At 40.4% G+C, this 25183-nt stretch overlaps 1 protein-coding gene across 4 annotated transcripts in view; it reads left to right on the top strand.

Annotated features, from left to right (window-relative positions):
* Positions 1-7088: 7088 nt before the first annotated feature.
* The window catches only part of LOC111251265 (CD109 antigen-like), a 37713-nt gene continuing 19618 nt past the window's right edge, over positions 7089-25183 (top strand). For 2 of the 4 annotated variants that reach the window (XM_022807681.2, XM_086990335.1), the window contains exons 1-2: positions 7091-7722; positions 15025-15317. In XM_022807681.2, coding sequence (XP_022663416.1) covers positions 15064-15317 — 254 coding nt within the window. In that variant the 5' untranslated portion in view covers positions 7091-7722; positions 15025-15063. Of the gene's footprint in view, positions 7723-15024; positions 15318-23425; positions 23581-25183 lie in introns of those variants that run through there. The other 2 variants (XM_086990336.1, XM_086990334.1) reach the window with 2 other exon arrangements.

Below are 25183 nucleotides of genomic sequence, written 5' to 3' on the forward strand. Positions count from 1 at the left end.
CTGTCCTTGGCCTAAAATTATCGAAACTGTCGAATGCTTTGAAATAGGAACTTTCGTAGGTACGAAATAGGGTAAGTCTAAAGAAAATTTCGAGACATTCCGCTGCATGACAAATTTTTCACTTTGTTCTTTTCCTCTGCGCAACAAATACTCTCACCTTGTATCTGCTGTCAAAGATTGGGACTGCGGGTCGCGATCAGGTAAGCGATGCAAAAAAAAAATAGCTGGCTGCGAAAGTTTCCGATTCTAGCGAATCCTGCGTCAACCTGAATACGTGCACTGAACACTGAAAAAGCCCACAACTCTAAGAGTAACCAGACCTATGGTAATGTAATCGGTAAAAAGAGGATTGATCACGCTTGCCTTTTAGAAAGTTCCAAAATTCCAATTAATTAGGTGCGACTACGGAGCTCCAGGCAAAGTTAGCGAAATGAAAATGGTCCACGTAAATCTTGAAAGTAAGATGGTAACGGTGTGTCGTCCTAATCAGTATTTACGTGAAAATGAATACAGACCTCGATGAAACTATATAGGGGAGGTTTCACATCGACGTCTGTTTAGGCATCGATTAATGTTTCAGAAAGTGGAACAATTACCTGGAACAATTGCGCTATAAGGATTCGCATACGCATATGTCCCTATGGATTTTGGAAGATTATCTTACAAGCCGATAGTATGACGTCTCCTCATAATACGATGGAATGCGTCGATATGGACGCGTGTGCCGTGAACCTGTAGTCAGTTGATTCGTCATATATACGAAGTTCTTCTTCTGACTTGGACGAAACGAAAAATCCTGCTTGTTTATGGGGTTGAACTGCCAGCATATTGCAACTAGCTCAACTAGCTATTAAACTAGCAATGTTTTATAGCTAGGTTCCACAGTGATGCGAAGTTTCGAGAATGGACGATAATCGCTCATCGTGAGCCTAAGATAAAAATGTACTTTATCGAGGAAAACTTTACGGTTAGATATCGTGTTGAACCGAATGCCATTGTAAGCTGTATGGAAGTTGGTTCGGGCCGGGCCGAAGTATCTGCTCTGAGGCTTGATTGAACCTGCGAAAAAATTTATTGGACCGACAGTAGACTACTATTAGTCTCCGAATGGATGAAAGCCATGCGAGCGCCCTTCTTGTTTTACTTGGTCGAAACCCGTCCACTGGATAGACGCGGTTACCTGCGAGAAACAGGCCTAGCGTGCACAGACCGAATCGAGAGGTCGATTGTTGACCAAATAAATGTGACATTGCTTGCCTTCGACGTCGAAGAACCTACAGACCAACAAAGATATTATCTTTTGTCCCGAGGATGTCACACACATTGAAGCTTGTTTGGAGTGACCATCAGCTTTCAACGGCAATTTCACTCTTTGGTTAAGGCGTGCTCGTAGACTTTGACATGTTAAAGGACGAGGCTATTTGAGAATCGCCACGGTAAATCTTTACTTTGTTCTGAGTCGAACAATTTTTCATGTATTACTCTACGTAGTAGCATGCTGCACGCCACGAAATAGCGCGGCGGCAACCACATTCGGCATGGTTGTATTTGTACGTGAGCTTGCAGTACGTCATACGCTTTCTACGTCTCCGATGATAAATTGAGCGGTGGCTATTCAGTTGCTGAAGCCGCCTGCCGCTCTGCGGAAAAATTCTGCCTCAACTGTTTCATTTGCTGTCCGAGAATTTCTCTAGCTTATTTACACAGCGGCAATATAGATGGACGCGTAATCTTGACAATACAGCAAGAGCAAATACTACGAGGTCCACTTCTGCTAGAAGCCCCGAGACAGTACGATGGGACGCAGTCTTTTTAGTTACCACGTGCCCCGTATGTGAGCACTCAAGGAGCAGGCTACCTGATACATTTGTAGGTTATACACGAAGAGGCAAAGTATTTGCCAAAATAATTCTAACTGAAATACGTGCAGGCGTTGGAAAAGTTCTCAACTTAATTATCGAGAGAGAGAGATCGAACTGTAGACATACCGCAAGAAAATTATTCGAGTCGCGTATATAGCCGCGTAACTCACGAATATAATTTTGCATGGGTCATTGCCTCATTATGAAATGCATATGAAGGGAAATGTTACCCGTCCTCTACATTCAGAAATAATATAAGGGTCGTTAGAAGTTTCATTGCACGCTTTTTTTGACAGTACATAAAATCTGATCTGCATAAGAGGACCTTTTAATTGTTAACAAGGTCCCAACTCTATCAGCGAATACGTTATAGAAATGAAAGCCAGACGAACACGAGTAGTCGTCGTCGAACGTTTGTTATAAAATTACACTAGTATATGGGAAAATATCGCTCATCACTTTTTGGTCTGACCAAAGGCATTGAATGTGTATTCGATACCTTAAGGCAAAAGGCTTAACTGGCCTGGAAACAGTGCTGTGATAGAGCCATTCTGGGTAGCCTTCGTAGCACGATAACGTTTCGAACTGTTGGAGTGAAATCTACATGTATTGTTTCACCGAATTTACAATCATTCGTTAGTTATTAATCAATCAATCAATCAATCCGATTTTTCATTGTAATCCTTCTATTTTCCTCTTGCAGAAAAGCATACGATATTGTTACACCAGCTTTACCTAGGTACCAACCTATGCTATTATATTCCATATACCAAAATAGTTCCGTTTCATTTCTCCAACGATGGCTTCAATAGCGGAAGTGTTAAAAAACAAGATCGCATATATTGAAAGTTGAAGATTCCAGATTGTCACTACCGTTATTTTCAGCTCGCTTAACCGTCCTCGTTTAACGGTAAGCGTTTAAAAAAAAAAAAAGGATCAAAATGTTAATTTATCCATTATTAAATATTCTAATTTGAAATAATCGTAGATTTACAAAGGTAACCTAGTTAATAAGTGTGTATTAACAATAATGATATTCGCCTACTTGGTAAATTCGCATGGTGAGAAGGAGTTCACAGTCAGTTAACACGTGTATAGAGCAGTAGAAGACGAAAAAAAAGTGTTATTTGTTTACAATATCAATTTGACCCCCCTTCTGATACGTAGGCAAGCTCTGCCTTTGCCACGCACCGAGTGTGGTGCGCGAGTGGGTAACGCTCGGATAAGCGCGTTCGTCTTTAGCACAGGACCTCAACGATACAACTATAGCTCTCCTAACAAATGGACTACTCTGATCTAGTGGTGATGCTGGAATAGTTTAGGATGTTTGTTTAACAACGCTATCAGATGATGTTAATGTGTATAATGTGTACGACTCATTTTAAGCATGTGAAATATAAAAAAATTCGGTTCGTATCTAATCTATACATTTGTTCCCCGTGGCACTTCAGAAAAGGTCACAGGAATTAACGTTGATTACTTCGCCGGTAACACTTGCAAATATTCGTTTCACTATATTTATCCAAGCTCCAGCATGCATCATTTGTCTTTGGAAAAAAAGAGCCGACCAGGGGGGCAAGTGGAAACTTCCCAAAGAAGCCCTGTGAAAAGCTGGGACGTAAATAAAACCTTTTATACAATATTTATAGAAATGTTAAAAACCAGATTAGCATCAATACAAAATTTGTCAGTGAGATTAAAAAAAAAATAAATAAATAAAACACGCTTGCCATAGCGGAAGGTACCATACCACGAGGCAAAAACTTGTAGTTTTTCGAGTTCAAAGCCAGAGATTTAGCTATCTAGGTCGGCACAACAACACTGCTAGCTTCTTTTAGCTCTTTCGTTGCCTACGTGAAAGTTGAACCGGAATGAATTTGAAGGTGCAGACAGGGCTAAAGTTTGTTGAGGAAGAGATACTGCGGACACGAGAGCATACAACGTCAGATACCCGTGTGGTCTAGTAACGAATTTGTTAAACTACTAAACGTAAGGACTGTCCAGATATCTATTTCAAATGAAACTCAATCACTAGTTTCGTTTAGCCCTGAAGACATGGCTATAAATCCAGGTAACACTGAATAGATCTAAGAATACTACGGGTTCATTTTAATAGGAATGAACATAGAAAATTCAAATACTTCATTTGGTGAAATCGGCAGCCAAATTCATTAGAGTGCGACAGTTCAATAAGTATTTTACGTACCGGTAAGTATGACCGTACAAGATCCGTATAAACACATCTTTTAAATCCCGGTAAAGACAGTTCAACGTTGCCACAGGCAGGTAGCAGATCTCATCCATTCGTCATTTTTTGAGCTATTTTTATTTCTATAAAAGCGAAAAGTGTTCATATTGAAGGACCCGTCCCACAATGCGGATAGAGCGTGAACTGAGGCCGAAACCGTAAGATCTGTCTGTAACGGTAGTCGGTCACTGGAGCTGTACCGTTCAAAGTGGCATAAATCTGCTCATAGTTAAAAACAGACCTTAGGAAGATAGAGCTTGGGACGTGTAGTATTGAACTGAAGGCTACACGTGTCGTAGTTTACCAACTACCGGTTTTAGCGACCCTCAAAAAAAGTGCGAAATCAAAAACAGCCAGACAATTCCCTTTCTTTGTTCTCGTGGATACCAGCGGATATCGTTCGTTTTCTTGGATCCTTTTTGTCTTGTTGGATTTCCATATACCGCAAAATCGTATCCATCGGTTTTGATGCATATAGGAGAGCTTGGGGGCCCGCAGAAATGCCAATTTATTTATCTCCACGCATCAAGCACCTTCATATGTGATTGGAAGGTTTGTGTCACTGTCGACGAGGTGGATAATTTTTTTAAGGACGCCGAGGTTTGAACGTATTATATCCAGCTCTGACGTGTTCTATTTAACTAAAAATGATTTTATCACCCACGGCCTTAGATTAGGCCTAACGATAGAGGAAGCGAACGACTGTGTACTTTGCCATCGGACTTTACACTTGGATCTATAAAGTTAGATTCGAAGTTCTACACACTAAACTATGGGCTACGTAAAATTTAGATGCGGCCAAAAATCTATTATATCTCATACATTTAAAAAAGCTGAAAAGGAATCTAGAAAAAGGTAAATTTTGAGCTCAGTTAAAACGATGCAAGCATACGTGCTAACTTGATAAGTTGCGCGCCTAGTTTCGCGATAGTGCTACCTGATCGAGTACGAGTAATACGATGAACATAACTTGGGAAGTTATGTGTGGTTATGTAATATGAAATTTCGCTTCAAGTAAAATAGCGACTTTTTTTTGTATAAATTGTGCTAAGTAAGTGTGCTGTAGCCGCGTTGCGTTGTCACGCTCGTCAGACACCTCGGGAACAGCACATTAAGGGCCAATGCCTTTTGAAGGCATATAAAACGAATCTGGCCGCACAGACTCCTCGAATGGTATCTGTTATGGTGCAGCTAGCAAATGCGGAGTTATTCTACTAATTTTGGGCTTTCGTTAATACCCCAAGTAAATTTCGTTAGCATAAATAAATTTTATGTCGTATTTTTCTTACAGTCGTAATATATAGTAGATGCTGAGATTCGTTGTTAAGTGGGCAGACCTTGCAGTACCATTAGTTAGATTGCTAATGTGTGTATATTGTATATATACACGAGTGAAGAGTAACTGTATCTGGTCGAACTTAATACATCTAATTGTTATGGAGTGTGACGGAGTTTCTGAAGCAACAGTCAACAGCCGACTTAGTTCCATCATCTAGGTCACCTATGATTAAGAAAGCTGAAAATTAGTTGTAGGCCTGGTTGCGATCAGAAAAGAGAGAGAGAAGAACAACGATTGTCAACGACCAAGATTTGCATGCTTTTGCCGACCCATTGACACAAACAGGTACAGCTGCATGTCCCGGAAAAGACATGCGCTGTAAATTATAAATCTCACTGTTTTTTGATGCCTGGACATCTCGGAAAGTTGCCTTCAGTTGAACAGTCAGACGAAAAATGCTCGATTTGGTTGGTAGCTGCCGTACACCATGTGGCTTAACCAAATGATTTTCTTTATTTAAAAAAAAAAAAAAACTTGCATTCTAATTTAGAAAAATAAAGCTGACGAGCCCTTGAAATCGATCTAGTCTTGTCAGTAGGCGGACCGTTACATGAAAAGGTGAAGCTTATAATGATAATCCCCTAATGTAGGTCGAGCGCGATTTAGTCGATTTGGAATGTCATGGCTTTTCTGGATCGTGTTTTCAAAATGCTTTGCAAATCTCAGTACCCAAATGGGGTATGAATCTAACGAAAAGATCCAATCATACCCACTAAAAAAATTCTACGCTGACAATAATCGAACAGCTAGAAAAAGCATCGCTGCTAGCGAGCCCCTGAAAACTAGCCAGCTGTCCGTTAGCCTTTACTAGCGTCGTCCAAGCATTCTATAGGTTCGGGGGTTCCCTCATTTGGTCTTATTTCTTTAGGTAATAAAAGTTTGTATGTGATGTTATTATGCATTGAGGCATCGCTGATGCAACATTGTTTTTAAGAGAATAACACTTGTACCGGAAGCTAGAGGCGTGTGCTGACACCTCACAGAATGAAAAATTTCGAATCTAAATCGGATTTGAGGCACCTGGTTGTTGACTGCTCCAAAATACACTAAACTAACCAAATTCGCTATAAATTACCAAAATAATTATATTTATTTTCAAAAGAAAATACAGAAATCATTTGCGGAAACGTCTACACCACCTGCTATTAGGACACTAGGTGATCTTCCTACCATAGAAGCGAACGATAATGTGCTGAATTTCTATGAATCTGGGTAGTCCATGCATTAAATGTTCAGCATTTATAAACTTTATTTCTGCTTTTATAAAGTCATCACCATCGCCACAAAGAGCAGCTCTTTTTCTCTGCTGTTGCAGCATCGTTCATTCCAACCTCATAGGGAGACCCCATCGCCAGTCGACCGCCTCCTCGTCTATAGGCCTCCACCCAGATGCTTTTCCTTCAGCTATAATATCATACACACACATCAGCAGAAGTAGTCGTAGTCATAAGTACCCGGTTTGTGTCCTTTATGCGCGTGTTCAGCTATCTCCGCGGCTCACGGTACCGACTTGCGCAACCGGTAACTGTCCGTTGTCTGGTGGCCTAATCATGTTGACAATTACCGTCTTCCATTAGCTAAGCTCCCTCTCCCGTCGACCCTCGCCACGTGTGGCCGTCGACACGCAGATCTCTCATGGAATCGCTCATAGCGCAGACTGGGTCGATTTCATAGGTCTGTTTTTGGGGGCGGATGCTTTTTAGGCAGTCGATGCACGCACAAACGTGTACTCTGTATACTAACACGTACTGGCTATCATGTCATTGTATTGAGTCCGTACTATCGGGTTAGCCTGTCTCTCACCTAACAGCGGCCATGTAGCTGTATTAGGACTTGAGGTTGACGCTACAGGATTGTGGCGATTATCCGAAATTGCGTACTCGATTCGGCTCCATGGTGCCATAGGCGACGTCTAAATAATAGTATTTTTACTGAACAAAAATACATCTGCCAATAAGCATTTATTAATAAGGTATTTGTCGACAAACAAGAAAATTGCAGTCATTCGTTTTTGTTAATTAGATAATAGTAGTAGTTTCGCAGCGGAGCAAAATAAAACAGGATCTGAATGGGCCTCGATGCTTTGTTGCTGATAGGCCAACGCAGTGGTGTATACCGGTGCAAATCAAAATGAACAAGTGGCCTATCGTTACGGGTGGATTTTTGTGAAGGACAAGTGTGGTGCTTCGAAACGTGGTACAAGAACTTACATACGGGACTACTAATAGGAATACGAAGTTAATGGAAACACATCGGCTACAATAATCTCAACGGTGGGTGTATCTAAAAATTAAGCTAAGACTTGTCTTTCTTTACAAAATTTTTATCACACCTGGTGTACAATTAAGAATTTATTACCAGCACTCATGTGTGAAAAGCGTTAGTCGATGGCGATCATGTTTATCCGGTTTATTTTTCTGTTTTTTTATTTTTTTTTAAATGTATTATATATTTATCTGAAATTTAAATAGCGTAGCTTTGGCATTGTCCCGCCTAGTTCAGTTCCTGCATAAACGACATTTGGCAAATAATTCGTTCTCGTTGTTACTGATACCATAACTTGTTTGGCTTCTTTTGCGAGTAGAACCATGAAATAAGTTGCTATCAGCAATTCCATTAGACACTTTTGTTCAAATCCGAATTCATCTAAAGAACTTCTCAGTCCATTAAACTTGTTGAAGCCGATCGGAAGAAGCTACAGAACGACTGAGTCCTATCTGTTCAGAATAGCTAAAAGGCTTCAAGGTGACTAATATGTTGCTCCGAAATCGTAAAAGAAAACGATGTAATGTATAAAAGTTGTATCTTTTTCATTGATATGCATCTTTTGCTCCGATTATAATAGTCAGTGAATTTCGCTCCTCTAACAGCGTTAAGTCTAAATCTGTCCATAGAAAAAAATGGAAATGTTTAACCGAGTATTTCGAAAAGGATCGAGTTCACTTTTTTGTATTGTAGTTTCACCATAGAGGTAAATCAGGTCTGAAGCTTCCTGCACTTTCCAGCGAAGCGCACACAATGCGTAAATGTGAGACGTCTTTAGTTGTCAGAATGACGTTAGCACGAAGAGACGTCACATTCAATATGAAGGTAACGCTCTGCAACTTATGGATGAATGGGTATTTTAAATATAGCATTACTTCAAAGCATAGCTGAAATGAATAAGTCAAAATAAGGGAAACAATAACGACCTTTTCATCAGATACTTTTTGCCAATTATAATCCGTTAAAGCCAATAAGGGAGGAACTGGGAATTAGCCGGTTGCTGTTCTGGCAAAATCAGGTCCAACCTTCGAGGCTGAGTCTTCATCTATGTAGACGGTCCCCCCTAAAAAGAGTGTGAGCCAGCTGCAAAGCGTACAAAACCATAAAACATAAATCTAGATTTCCTTTTTCTGTTATACTGTACTCCGTATGGCGACAATGTTGAAAGGGTGCCAGGACAACCACGTATTGCTTCGTGGATGTTGCTAAAATGGCTTGAAAATTATTGTCAATTCAGATTTACAATTGAAGTCCGCAACGTCCTCGGCCTGCAGTCTTCGGTCCACAAGTAGAAGGGCAATTCGACAACGAGTCTGTTTATTTATGGAAGAATCTTTTTCCGGCCTATTCATTCATATAACGCAATCGCCGTTAGTATGTAGTAAAAACGGAATTCCGTATTTGCCCCATTCCTCTATTTCAATAGTACTCAGGGCGATTTTAAAGGAATTATACAGCAAAACACCACAGATGACAAGTTTACTTACCTTTTTACATTGAAGAGTATTATTTTAGCTAATATAAGGAGATAGAATCAGAAGCATTCTTTTGTCTCGTAGTTACTTACACTCTGTTAACGCTGGATTCGAACCAGCGATACCCAACATGTTCGTTATTCGTGGTTGCCGTAACAACGCACTCTGGGTTACGTCTGCCCACGTTTATTGACTTATAGACTATAGTTTTTAGTATATTTAAAATCAACTTTTAGGTGACGACCGTAAAATGATTTTAGTCTGATTCTTGAAAGATCACCATGCGAGCGTCCGGCTATACTTAATATTAATCTCTTCCCATACACACCGTGATCAGTATTAGGTGGCACATCAATTTTAGCTACTTTTATTACGGCAATGGTTATCGCAAATTTCGTTTTATGACAAAGGCTACTTGTTCTGAAGAATTTTTCTCTTTTCACTGATACATATAATTTTTCAATATAATTACTGTACAATTGCGGGACAATTTTTAGATTTACGACCGATTCATCAAACGTAAACTGAGCTAGTTATCAACGCTCACCCTTTTGATTACGTTACCGATAACCTTTACAACATTTATTTACATATACAAATCCAGCCTCGTCCATAGATGACTAGCAGCTGTCCTTTTTACGATAGACTTCGGTGGCCTGTTTAAAACCTGCCTTCAAGACCTGTAATAATATATGTCTTAACATAAGTGACGTTTCGAGCCTCACGTCCGATACTGCCGTTGAGCATTGCTTCGGACAACTGGCTGAGAACACAAAATGAAGCGTTTCTATGCCCGGCCTCAAACCTAGATTGTCTAACTTGTCCCTGAAAAGCAAACACCTTACCACTGCATCGTCACAAGAGCATTAACAGGAGAAATTTGACGGGACTGAGCAGGAAAAGAGATTATATTGGTATTCACAGCTTTTCCTTCTACTCCGAATTTTACTGGATGATCTGGGTTTGCCTATGCCAAGATTCAAATCTGAAACCACCTATATATCCCTTAGTTTAACCCGCAAATGCGTTCACACGGCACCATTGCAAGGACGCCCTCATGCATGCTGCTTAAATGAGTTCAGTTTATCACAAGCTTCTTTACGTATTCCATTAGTTAAACTGGCAATATGTACAGGATTGAAGAAGAGGTTTTGTTGAAGTTTTTGTACTGCAGAAAATCGTAAATATGTAAATGTCTTACAAATGCTTCGGAGTTATGATTCGTCCCTTCCCTTCATCCACTGATGCAGAAGCTTCTGCCTATGCACAATTGCACAACTCTTCAACATTTTTCTCTTCCTACTCGAGTATATGACGATGATTTATCGGGCACCGCGATCGAATCGAATTCATCTAGCTGTTGTGTCTGTTTGACGATGGTTCAAGCGCGTTTCTTGGTTCGACCGTGTCGAGCGGGTGTCCACCGCTTTGTCATTGACTCTGATGGTATTTTCGTTCAAATTCGGGTTATGGGGAAACGGTCGATTTCCGCATTGTGCCTATGAAAGCGTGCACCAACCACCTGTTGTGTGTAGAAAGCAAATGGCTGCCAGGGGGAGTTGTAATTCGTCATTCTGGCGATTGTTTCGCGTTCTCTGTCATTGAAGCTGCTTGCTTACCTACCTACGTACCGTGAAGATTCAGCTGTCGTGATGATCGTCTTTGTAAAAAATCGTTTTCGAATGACTGCGCTTGTACTTTTCATCAACATGAGTCGTTGTCTTCATTAGCCGTGCCGCAAAAATCAGTTTCTGATACGTCTGGCTTCCTCGGGACGCTAGCGTGTCTTGTTGGTGAAAATTTCGTATTTCTGGGGCTTTTTCTTCTTTCATATGCTAAATGAGCGTCGCTGGTTTTTGCTAAAAGAAGCAGTGAAGATCCTATATGAAAACGCTTAGAATTATGTAAAATCAGAGTGAAAGCAATCATCTCAACCAATAAGGCGAGGCGACCTATTTGGAGGCAAAAGAATCGGCTTGATAGAATATTATAGAATAATGGAGTTATTAACTTTTCGCTTACTCGGTGATGTTACAGGTTGTTTGTATACTGTTATTATTTTGTCTTCCTTTATTATATTTACAGTTTTGCCTTCTGCTAGAAATAAGCTATTTAGTATTTGATCCTATAGAGCGGGTTTTTGTAGCTAATCGATGGCAAACTTCATGTAGGTACAGCTTTAGACCCACGTCCGTAGGAAAGCCGATGCGTACTTTTTCTAGACCTTGATCGTTTTTGGCCGTAGTTCGCCGTTAAGGACCCAACATCAGTATCTAGAGGCGTTTATATAATTTCAAGCGATAAAATAAGATCGCTTCTAAAGTCGATAAGGAATCGTCTCTGTCACAGCCACTAATCATATGATGAACGTATGAGCACTGTACAAAATAACATTAAAAATATACACACACACACACACACACACACACACAAATCTGAAAAGGTGCTTTGGCGGGAAAAAAAAATAACCGCCTTCGCAAATTAAATTTATGTTTATCTTCCAGATGTACTGTGTTGAATGTAAACAGGCAGTTAGTAGAAGTAAGATTTTAAAAAATACGTTCGTGCTATCGTTTGTTCCTGTCGCTTCGTTTGTTCGTGAACAAGAATTATGAATGAATCCTCGTAGATTCTAGTCTCTGGCCAATAGGTGTTATTCTCGTTTCGTAGCTCAATAGATTGGACAAACGAAGAAGCACTTCCTACGGCAATACGACGAAAAAGTTAACCATTTGATTCTAACCAAGCGGTCGAGAGCGCCTTCAAAAACGGCCGTGGGCCTATTAATGTCCGTGTTCCATAGCACGCACATACGTTAATGTTGGCTGGAACAGCTAAACGTCTGGCTAAACAGGACGAAGTCGATAGTTCAAAGCCCGACAACGACATAACAGTACCTGACATATATGATTAAATAAAAAAAAACATAACTCACATTCAGCCGTCAAAATGGCAACAATATTCTGCCTGATGAGCTCTATGTGCCTTGTGCTTACTCAGGGGGCCTAGGGTTTGATCAATCCGTAAACAATCCATGTGCCGTTTCTATCGATCCGCACGTGGCATTGGGTTAGATGTCTTTGCGAGATGTATATAAAAGTGTATGGCCAGTTCAATTACCAACGTTGGGGACGCATCCTCGTATCAAGCCGTGCTGATTTATCTGTGAAATTGCTAAATATAGATCAATCTGCCATTGCACTCTCCGACTTCGAGAAGATGGAGCTTGTATTTTTCAATTGCTGTATCAGCAGTGTTATACGGCCTCACGGATGAAGCCTTAACTACTGATTTTGGCCGCGCTAAAATCGCTTCATCGAATAGGCCCTCATCCTATCGAATTATACAATGATTCGTCCGCCTCTTCTACTTGATCAGCTAGATAAAAAGAGCTATCTTAACAACAGCACGTGACTCCAAGCTCGGCTCGGTGCTATCATTTGAAAGTTGTCTTCCCATCAAAAACTGATCAGCAGTGAAAGCGCATGAAGTTTGTTGGCAATGACATTTTCTAACCAGGACGTTCACTCCATAGTTCGAGCCTGATTAAGTTGCTCGACTTAAACGGATGATTGGTCCGAATCCTCGTTCTGGCCTAATCTTGACGCTAGCACAAGAAAGCTGAGCTTCAACAACGATATTTAAGCCGAGTCGTACAAAGGACGTCGGGAATATTACGGCTAGTTCAAATGATACGACGCTAAACGCCCATGTTCAATTCCACGCGATGGGAGCTCGCCGGAACATCAGACTACGAGGAAGGGTAACTGTAATGTACGTTAAGACGTGTCGGCCAAACTCGGAGAACCGGGTCGAGACAAAAGGTTTGCGCGCTTAAAATCAAACTAAAACCGTATATAAAAAAAAAAAAAAAAAAAAACACCCGTCGGCTTTTATGAAGCGTACAGTTTTCGACAACGTTAGAGGCTGTCATATTTATATATTTTTTTTTTTTTTTTATTAAGGAGCGTCTGCTTGATTTAGCGAATAATAGGCTCACCTCCGGAACGCTCAAAATGTGCATTATGGCTACGTACGACTGAGTCGTGTTCTAAAGCAACATGAACAAGTATTTTTATTATGGAGTGTATATTTTCATCAGGAAAATTTTACGTGTCGGTTCATTGCTAAGCAACAGGGTCGAAGGTATAATCTAAATCAAACCAGGTAGATTTTTTGTTAGAGCAAAAGCCGTTCCGAACTACTGATGCAAAGTACCCCGTATACACTAATGGGCAAAGTGCGTGCCTCATCGCGTCGTACTTTAGTAAAATGCAACGTAGACAAAGCCTTATTTCATGAGCACTTACGTATTATCGAAGTAGCGAAAATACCCTTTGTGGGCAGGCCCGATTGGAGGCGTTTTATGGACAGTGATATTAGAATTACCTCTGCTCAAAGACATCATCGAATTAAAGAAAGCTGACTTTATTATACGTATATAACCATAAGGGTGACTACGATATCGCTCACGCAGTATTTCTATTTCGTTTGGCGCTTAGCGGCGATGAAAACATCATTGAAATTGGTATGTAAACCGATTTTTGTTTGCAAATATTACCCTTCTGCTTATGTTCCATAAATATATTTTCAGCTAAATTCATTTCTTTTGTCTTCCGCCATTTTCATCTGCTCGCTATGAGGATGTCATTAATAATTATCTAAAGTAATTATTTAATATCCACAAAAAACCTTCTCGTACATTAACGACAGTAAAGAAGCCATCGCGTTCAATGACACTAAATCTACAGACTCTTCTTGGAGATAATGACGCAATATGGCTGAATTCTCGTATTAGGATGCTTGATCCACTCGGAAAGTGTTTCGAAGGAAAATAATAGTTTGTCTAAGGAATAGATTACTCATTTACATATATATATAGTTATAATTATAATGATCTTTACTCTGTTCTAGAACGAAGTAAAAATAGCTACAATATATAGATAGCTCAAAAGAAACAAACCTCGGTACGCGTGACCAGCCCCCCGCTCCCCAAAGTTATGTAAACCAAACTAGTTAGATGATAATAACAATGATTCCCATTGTTATTATTACTATTATAATTACAGAATTAGCTCGAATTCGTCTGCTTCTCTCTTTTTGTTGTTGGGTCGTTGTGGTACGATTCGCTTTTCAGCCCTGGTGACACTGCTAAATAGTTTGCCACTATGGGCCACTGGAGTAAGAGATCGATGTCACACGACACTAAAAGAGTTATGTCGCACTTGAATTTCCCAAATAATCCCATATGCGTTCGTGTTACCTCCGATTTGGGGGCCAACCTTCATGATAAACTCGTTCCTTGAGGCTGTCGTTTTCTAATGTCAGACGTAGCCAAGATTTACGTAGTACTTCGACGCTATTCTAACAGAAAAATGGACAATTCAACACTGAAATAGTATGACAGAGCGATCGGCGACGCAGCCGGCATACAGCGGCGGATACATTTATGTAGAGGTATCCATCCAAACTAAGGTACAAGCTGGCCAATTGAGCGAATTGTTCAGAGTGACTCAAGTGTCATCATTTAACAATGCTCTATATATTTATGATCAGTGGCCGCCAATGCACAAAAAAAATTCTATTATATAGATCATTCATATATTCCTCTATATAATGTAGATTTAAATAATAGTGCCCTAGAGACAGCCGGCGCCCGTCGCCGAACCTAGGCCACCACAGTTGTCCTCCTTAAGACACCACTGCTCAATAACATGGCCACCTAGTGTATGCCAGATATTAATAAGTAGGATTAGAAACGACTAACTTACTGCCTACTTAGCTGATAGATTCCCTTTCTTAATTAGCCAGCAAAATTGTTTCTTGCTTCTGCAGGTAGTGACCTTCAACGAAGCTATGTAAATCCGGACAAAGATGGAAGCGAGATTCGACTTAGGCGCATCGACATCCATCTGGCGTTGTCTGAACCTATTCCATTCAAGTGTGCCCACATTACGGTCATTTTATTTCATCTATACGGCGATCGTTATATATATTGGTCCGATACCCTTATGTACCGGTCAGGAGGATCCGCTGACATTATGGCAGAGAGAGCATAATGATCAGAATATGTTAAACGTCATCAACGAATTTGGAAATGTTCGCCAGGTGGCAGACAACGACGACGTGTGAGTACCACTATTTCTATTTTAATAGCCCGCTACAATACGAACTATCTATATCTAATTCGTTCTTTTTATTTATCCTGATCATATTTATTAAACCGAAACGAAGCGTATGGAGATTGCTGGCTAGGAAGTGTCCAACTTTTATACTATTCTACTGAATCTCTTGAGTGCATACGTCAATTCGGTGTAACCTAAATTCATTTCATCTTTAAAAATGTATTAAATTTTACTTGGTGAAAAGAATTAAGGACAGATTGGAGCGTGCTCGAAAATCTAAAGCTTATGTCTGCTAATATATCAACTTCGCATGGCCTACACAGAAAAATTAGCTGGTCCCCTAAGGAACGCCACCCCTATCACCAAATTCATTAGGCCTAAGTAGAGGATGATTACGTCCGGGCGACACGAACGGTGTTGTTTATTTGGTGCAGTCATTTTAAAAACAGGCTTTTATTGTATCGTAGCACAGAGAGCGAACACCGAATTCGAGATACAAACCCAAAGCGCCATCGGTTTTTATATATGCTTCGGAACATATATGACCTTTACGTGTGATTCGTCTTTGAACGGTATATAGAATTTATTACTGTTTTGACCATGTATAACTAATGTAGTACAGACTGATAGCATTATTCGACTAACACGTACCACAAAAAACAAAGTAGATTTTAGAAATCGCCTGTGGGTTTTTTGAAACATTAATCATAAGAAAATAGTCATTCTGACGACTTTCTTCGAGCCGTTCATAAATAACTACGTTTGTCTTCTCAAGTCCATCTAGTAATGCCAGCCTCATATTTACAGTACAATGTATTGATGTCGTCATTGATGATTCCATGTTTAGATTACCCCAACTCAAATGAAGACGTCTCCCCTCGGATGTTATATCGTGATGCGTGTTTTTGCCTCGGATATATTGACGAACAAAAGTCTTGGCAATCTTAAAGCATGAGATCCCTGTGAGTGTTAAGGACACCAGTTTTGACATTTAGAAGTCGCTAGGTGCCCAAATAAAATCTCAACGATCTTGCTGGATAAACGCGTGTTTAGAATATATCTTCGCATTCAAATATGGCTATGCTCAGCGTTATTACTACTACTACTACTATTACTACTACCACTATGGAAGAGTTAACATAAACTAGTCAAATTTGAGCAAAATTATAACGAAATTATAACAAAACGAGGCTAGCGCGCCACGTCGAACAACCTTAAAAATCATTGTGTCCTTTTAACGGCTTCGTTCGGATGAAACGACGTCAGATAGGGTGCAGAGATAGCGGTGTGATTCTAGTTGCTATTCCTTTACCCCCGTGTACACGTATCGTTCTCAAAAAATATCGCAATATTACTATTATTATTATTATTATTATTACCATAATTGTGCTTAATTGTTTTAACAATGAAAATCGTGAACCATCTTTTCGATCGCTTCAGGAAGTCGCCAGCGATCGGCGGTAACTATTAACAGATTGGCTCTGGATTGTGGACTTAGCCTAAACACAGGTTAACTTCCGTTTACATCGGAACCATATCGCAAGAGATAGAAAACCCACTACGCCGTTAACCTCTTTTGACCCGCTTACCGCACTAATACATGATCAGTCTACTAATCGACTGCCGACTACAACCATACGTTCATCTATCCAAAAAAGTTAGCTCAAGTCAGCGCAGATTCTTACTTGACTCGAGGCGTCCGTATTCATCGCCACCGTCAAAACCTTTAGCGCTCTTCAAGTGTCGCGCACCCGCACGTTCCCTTACCTCTTGCCTTCTTCTGCTCCTACGCCAGCTCTGTGTCCGTCATCTTGATCTTTACGATGGTAAGCTGTGCATATAATAATATTAGCACAAACACGAAACGAACAATAGTAGCATCATGGTCTCAAAATGATCATGATGGTAGTTGCAGACTGTAAGGAAAATCTCAAGCGTTGCCATAACGTAGAGTCGAACAAGCGATACGTATTCTAGGGCAGCCTATACGTTCGGTTCGGCCCGATCACTACAGTGATGATTTGATCAGAGATGTTGGTGCCGTTATTGCTGGTATTGGTAATGGGGACATAAGTGAAATCTGTGAAAGAATGGACTTAGCTTCTACATTGGCCGAGCGCGCAAATTAACAGCACAGGATCGAGCAACGGAAAATGGATTACTGATTCAGTCTGTCTGGTTATCTGGCTCCCTCACTGGCAGAATGTCGTGATGTTTGCCGCCATCGCTGCGGGCGCTTCTGCCCGGATCGTGATCGCCAACGTCTGTTGTATCTAGACGATATATGGCACAACAGCTCTCAGTCAATTTTCACTAGATTTCTTCGGTTCGACAACGAATCATTCCTTTGGATGCTACTGCTGCTGCTGCTGCTGCTAATTCATGACAAAGTTTCCTTGTTAGGCGACTGGTCGCGCAAGCGTTTATTGCAGGCCATTTTCTTCCTGCTATCCCTATTTTTAACTTTTGTCCTTTTTGCTTTCGATTTTCCTTCTGCGACAAGGGACGATACAGCTAACTAATTTCACTCGTACTCCGTAGAAGACGCGGAGCTTAGAACGTAAAATAGAGGATGGTTTTGCTCAATTTATTCGTTACTCAAGCCAATAAATAACGCAGTCGTAGGCCTGCAGTTCTGTTCTCATGAATGCCATCTACAGTATTTTGCCGGGGTACTTCGGTGATCTGATAAGTATTTGTAAGGTATAAGTACATGTTCTACTTCAGATGCTATCAGTCTATAAATCGTTCGTAATAAGCAATTATTCACGCACATCGTGGCAACTCAGACGGCGTGTGATCCACGGTCTCCGAAAGATGATTTTGCCGCTTTCCATAATTATTCTTCCACAATTTCTGTAGCTATTACGCAGGTTTTTTTTCGCAAGCTCCTAGAACGTAACAGAAAAACGTCAATGTACTCATATTGGCTGGCACATTCAGCTATTGAAGCAAGTTTGGAATGGACACTGCCCTATATATTACTTAAGCGACATAACAAAGTAGGTGCGTTTTTCAATATGAGTGAAACGTATTAGAAAATATTAGTATTATTCGTATATCTATCGTTCCTAGTTTCGTTAATTCATCGTTCTGCTTGGCTCGCGAAACAAGATGGGTTTTTTCCGATCAGGGTCGGCAATAGTTCCCTAAAAGTAATTTCCATGCAGTAGACCATGTCTGCATTACGGGCTGTAGCGTACCACCGTCGACGTCGCTGGGGTCCTTACGAATCGATGCGTCGTGAGATTCATTCAAGTTAGGGGCCCAAGCCACTGCTGCCCTCAGCAAAACCCAAAGCTGCCTCTGCAGGTCCGTGTAGCTAGAAGCTTCTACAGTAGCTAGATTATTTAGCCTACTAGTGTTAGAGGAGAGTACTTTTCGGTACACTCGTCTATGAGCATCAATGGGAGCAGTAGTTTTGGATATTTTCGTCCGCTGTACTTACTTTTTCTACTTATATCGCTCCATGCTGGCTTCCTGGTTCCTATAAAGAGCGGCACCGTCTCCTCCATTACGAGATAAATATCTGATAGAACAAGCCTTATACAGTACTACGCTGTAATATTCGATGTAGTAAACATGTATGTAAATTGGCCAGCGAATAAACATACTATTGGATGTATAACTTTCATTTGTGTTTTTACGTAATCATACAGCCATTCATTCCAGTAGGTCGAACAGATATAGATTTACAACAGCAAACATTTTTTTACGCAACGCATCTACCGAGACATGAGCCAATCCGCCAAGAGCTACAGAGAGTGCAATTGGACCGTATTTTCGTCTTTCTAGGACGAATCTTCCTTGTAAACGAGGCCGTCCATCAGGTCGCCTGTGTTCTGTATTCCTATATCAGTATCCCATAGTAACAACGTCAAAATCAGTAATTGTTTCAGTAGTATAATCAATAGTATAAGAATTGTTGCTACCAAGCAGTAAATTTTGCTAATAGTCGTATATTTATAAGGGTGTCTTATCCGTCTGGAAGAGCCAGATCTGTGCGCTATTTTGATCTGAAAAGGCTGACAAAAGTCTTCACCTTCCGTACGGTTGTTGACACTGAATATGATTGTATGGTAGCGGTGGTATATAAATACCTTTAGGTCCGAAGGGAAAATTTGGCGAATTCTTTAATTGATGACGATCAATATGAATAGGATCTAGAAATTAGATATTTCATAGAGTATTTTACCTTGCCAGTGGGGTTAGATGTTATTGATCAGTTTTGTTTCGTTAAAATTAGTTGGTATAGGTAAACATGGATCCATTAGAAGGGAGAAACGTCGAACGTTTAGTCTCCGTGATAATACAGCGCTTATTAAATTTCGGCACGCGTGATGGCCTGGCCTAGAGTCGAAATCGGAGGTACACACACTTTGTCTCATGTTAGGGCTGAAATAAAAGACAGACGTAAAAGCTCGACACACTGATTTAATTTTCGAATGTTCTGTTCAGTGTAGTACAGCTGACGAGGGCAGGCTCTTGAACCAAATTCTGTCCAGCATTTCTGCTCCAGATTCAGGCTCATAGTCAACAGAGGTATAGTCAACGACGAAGTCCAAAATATTTCACTTTATAAGATGTTGATAAATTACATATACGGAAGCTGTTTCTACATGTTTAACGTCATCTGTCAGTCATTGATGCTTCGTCAAATTCTCTGAAAGTCATCGTTGACTATTATCTTGATGAGTTACGCATCATCAGCATTTTACCCTGTACGCCATAGATTCATCGCACCATCCGCGGAACGAGCCAGTAGCAGCTACAATCTTTATTCCAGGTACGAAGTAGGACAACACACACCTGTAAGCCTACTCTACTAATAACATCCAATGTGGCTTTGGTAAGGGGGTCTGGTCCTGGGGGTGGATGACTTGGTCTGGTCCTTCTCATCCTACGATTCTTCTACCAGATCCTTCTGATTCCTTTCGCTAAAAGTTTTTCGTCACTTTACATGAAGTTCTATCACAACTTCTGTTTTGTAAACTACGTTTGCTATTGCTGCTGAACAGATCCACGTTGAGGTCAAGCCGGAAGATTTGCTCTAAGCCTAGAAATCTGGTTATGCGACCAGCTAACACCTAATGTAGAATATTATTGAAGTATGCTTTCCGTTTCAGACATGTAAGCCGTTCGATTGGAAAAGTGGAGCGGCATGCGAATATTCTCAATTTGCAACGAATGCTTCTGATCTACCCGTGTTGAAATAATCTTGTTTATTCCACCCTAGGGTTGTTGGAGCAATTGTTGAAAGCAGTTCAGTCAGGAGACAGGCTATACGTTAATTTTACCAGATATGCCTTAAACATTTCATGTTCAACCTAGGTTATCGTAGTTTGTCTAAGTTATTCAAATATTCGAATTAACATATTGACCTCTGCGATTTTGTTAATTTTTTTTCAAGATTTTTTACGACACCCTTACTAATCCGGTATGCTAATAACAACAGTATAGTTGGACAAAACAAATGCTCAGTCGACATTTTGTTTGTACAAGAAGGCGAAGGATACATTGAATAGCAAGCTAATCCACAATATATATATATATATATATATATATATATATATATTAGGATTAGTTAATATATGTTTTTATCCTGCAACACGAAATCAATTAAAATAAGTGCTTATTTAATTATCTCTGAACAAAGCAGATGTCGCTCTATGTCCCCGTCATTTCGTGTTGCCTGTAAGTGGGTCCACGGCCGAATGACGCCCGTTTCGCTGGAAATCAGCTTATCTCGTTGAGCTAAGTGATTGTTTTCCAAGCGTAATCCGCCTCGCCACAAAGGGTCATTGACAAGACTATACCTGAGTTGTTACAATTTCAGTGGCGACCAGTGGCAATTACGTTCGACTCGGGCGTTCTAACCTGCATTAACCGTAACTTCGTCATCGGTACATGTTACGGTGTTTCAGTTATCTTTATACCGTTAAACGCCGATTTTTCTAATGCATTTTTATGCTTCGATGTTTCAAACCCGAAATTTGACTTTTCTGGTCGTGATCTATTAAGTGCTCTGTAAAACAAATGTTACAGCTTGCTTCAAAAGTACTCAGCTACCCGAAGTACGAGACAGCCTTGTAACAGTGAACCTGTATTGACTACACCGCAACAAACCATCGTCCAACAAATACTTCATCGTAAATTTTTATTAGCTCGAGAAAAAAATGCATTATTGCAGGTCAATTTGAAATCAATGATGTCTACGATATTTTGGGGAAATTCATCACTTTTTATTTATACACAACGGAAATTCGTATGAGAAAAGGCGAAGGTTCTTTTTCCGTTAGTAACCACTTTTTTTTTTTACTCATCTTCACTCTAGCATGTAGCACACTTCTATAGGGAGAAAACGTAAGTAGCGTGCGACGTAGAAACACATGTATAGCATTATCAATGGAAAAAAAATAAGCGCCAGATATTAATAAACCTATGAACATTTCTCTAATCCGCGCAGATGCGATAATCACTTCATCAGAGAGTTGTCAATGCTTAGAAGCCTATATATTTGCTTGTGTCTGGGATGTGTGGGACCTGGTAAGTTGCGTTTTCTGATACATAACGGTCGAAAACCTACATCCATTTGGAAGTTTCCGTTTGTCAGTTATGGACGCACGGACGTATCTTTGATTTCAGTGAATGCATTGCAACTTCCAGGTAACTTTGCAGTATTTTTCTCGCCTGATATTTTTCATTATGCCGTTTATGTACACGTATTTTGTTGTGAACTACGGACTCTCAATAGGACGCAACTAGGTGCTAGGTGACTGGTTGCGTAAGTCCAGTAGCAATGACAAAAATGACCTTTTCGTCATTCTACCCCACAAATAATCCCAAGTCGTGTGCGCATATCGCGGATTCAAGCAACTTCAAACTTAATAATTGATACTTTTCCCTCATCAGTTGGTACAGATGCAGCGAACGAACCATCAATCCCGCAAAGCTACGACCTCTCCCTCTTAACTCGGCTGCCGCTTAATTGTCGTCATGATGGCAGCGTTCCACTCAATTTTATTGACTAAATAAGTCTAGTGCTTACAGGACACTATGAATGTATCGTAATTTGTATGCGAAAAACCACAGGCAATGATATTTTGGACGATGGTGTCGTTATGCAAATGTTATTTGCTTCTAAACGCACCTTTTACCTATTGCGTTCATTTCTATAACTATTACAGAAAATCTTCTATTAATGTATACACTTATACACTGGTTTTCGTTAGTTGCGTATTCGTGTTATCTATTGATCACAGCAGAAATCTCATTATAAATTAACAATTGTTTCTTTTGGCCCCGTACCCGTGTGTGTAACACAACACGTTTTTACAGAAGTCAAATAATAATGTCGCTTGCAACGGGGGGCGGGGGGAGGGGTAGTTCAAGCGGGAACAAAGCTTAACGTTAGTGCAGAACGGACTGCTTGGAACTATCATTATACTGCTATATTTAATCTTGACGCTGAACCATTCTCTCCCTATAGGCGATCACCGATGCTTCCGTTCCGAGCTTGATTCCTCAATGGCGACCGCGTCAGCGAGCTGAGAAGCTGGCAAACGGTAGCCCCTATTCGACTAGAAAACTTTTCTTATTTCAAACGTCTAGCCGCGTTATGTTACTGTCGTCTCCTATTCATCCACTTTCCAGTATTAGCTACATTAGCAGAGGGAGGTATTCATCATCTATCGGGCCAACTGTGTCTTTGTCATTTATCGTGTCCCAACATATAAGACTATTTTCTTCTACATTGTCGCCCACATCGACTCTATATAGATATATATGTAGAGCTGTTCACTTACGAACCAACAGAAGCGGTCAATGTTATTTTCAGGGGGATGAATAGATATCGTAGTAATACATAAACAGAGAACTGGAATCATAAGCCTCGTAAATCATATAGAAATTAGTAATTGACTTTAGAGTTGTTAAGCGAATGCGTCGTGGATAGACACTTAACTTCAAGTCTCGACGGACGAAGTTCACTGGAGACGAGCGACATCTGTTGTTTGTCTGACTATGACTGGCTACGGTGCTTCAGCTGAACTCAACATTGGCCAGCTGTCGTCAGTCCAATGCCAATATCACGGTCTTTTTTTTTTTTTTAGGGAATTCATTATCGGTACTGTATTATAATGATACGCAAAAGCGAATGCTTCATGCGTCCAGTGCTGGCGGGAGAGCAGCCTTTGGGCAAATATACTTCACATCAACGACAGCCTTCGGACCGATTTTTGATACTGCGCGTCATATATTCTCATGGGTAAGGACGCCGCGCACGTCGTCATCCCTCGCGATAAAACGTTTGCCCAACCGTCGAAATCAATAAAATATTCATATAATAGAAACATTTTCAACTCTCGACGTTAACAGCGGTTTACTTTTGCATTGAAGAGGCTTTGGTGGTTTGGCTATTACTGAGAATTTCCTAACTACTAAACTTCTCCGATTAGTGCGATTGTAGGAAAGGCGGCATCTGTATGCAATAGGGCCTCCTTTCAACGGAGCCGTAGCGTCTATTCTTAATAGCCTTTGTTGTAGACGGTGGCTGTAGATGCAAAGCTGCGCTCCCTTCGGTCGAACGAAGCGGAGCGGGCATGAATAGATTGGATAGATAGAAGTTATCATTGCTGACAAGTTCATTATTTATGCTTAGATAAGGTACATTATTCGGCTATGGCGCGCGCGTCCCAAGGAAACACGCCACTCTAGTTCGTAAGCACGCCAATCAAACGCAACCATGTCTAACACTCGCTGAGCCGAAAGGTAGCCAAAAACGTCAATCCCGTTAACTACGGCAACTTCGTTGCCTGTCATTTATGTTCAGAGAAAAATGTTTTATTAAAACTCACGTATCTGCGTCTTAACGTCGATGTGTGTTGTTTTTTTTTCGTGATACCCGTGACAGATTTGTTTTTTTCGGCTTGGTGGTACGATTAGTGAAAGACAAACAGCGCTGAATATAAAACAGCGTTAAATGGGGGAAGTATCGACATGATTATTCGACACTAATTACGGAACAGATCCGTAGAATACTAAATGTACAAGACTTGATTTTTGAAAATTTCTGCGAAATGGGTAGAAAAAATGTAACATACATTTACTGGCCCATTAGGATGATTGCTAGAAAGCTTTGCTGCCTACTAATAGTATCGATAAGTGATACTAAAGTTCATTATGGAATAATATAAAAAATGTAGTTGTTAGCGACCATTTTGCGTCAGGCAGAAACCTTAGTCAATGGAATATAACTGGCACTGCCATTAGCCGAAGGGCAAGCTCCACTGAATCAAATAACTACCTATAGAGAGAGCGTTCATAATGAAAGCTCGTCCAAATCACCGGCAACGTGTCTACGTGTAGGTGCTTTGTGGCCGCTGCGCTATATCAAACTATTCAATTTTGGTTTCTATGGAAGATTAGCAATAATGTAATATCTACGATTTGATGATGGGGTGTCTACGTATATGTGAGGCAACACAGATGGCGCTCTTGTCGGTACAGATATGTCCGTCTGGGCATGCGATTTTGTGTGGCAGATAAGCGTAGTAGAAATCGTTGCAAACATTTTGAAAGGAATAAAAATTCATTTGTATTAATTAAAGCCATTATGCTTTAGCGGGTGCATACGCAGGTGCACACGCCGGTGCACAAGGTCTTCGCTAGCACTGTTTTTTTTTTATTAAATTACACATGAGTCACTCGATCCATCGTTGTCAAATTACTCTTGTTAGAGCTACTTAACTAAGTTGAAGATATACAGACGTTAGCTTCATCGCAAAGGGTCTATCTAAACTGTTTGTCCGATATAGTTTGTTTTTATAGCAGCCTGGTCGAGGCCTTTTGTAATGGTATTTGTTTTTGGT

The sequence above is a fragment of the Varroa destructor genome, unplaced genomic scaffold (genome assembly GCF_002443255.2).
Source record: "Varroa destructor unplaced genomic scaffold, Vdes_3.0 BEIS01000005.1, whole genome shotgun sequence".
NCBI classification, from domain to species: Eukaryota; Metazoa; Arthropoda; class Arachnida; order Mesostigmata; family Varroidae; genus Varroa; species Varroa destructor.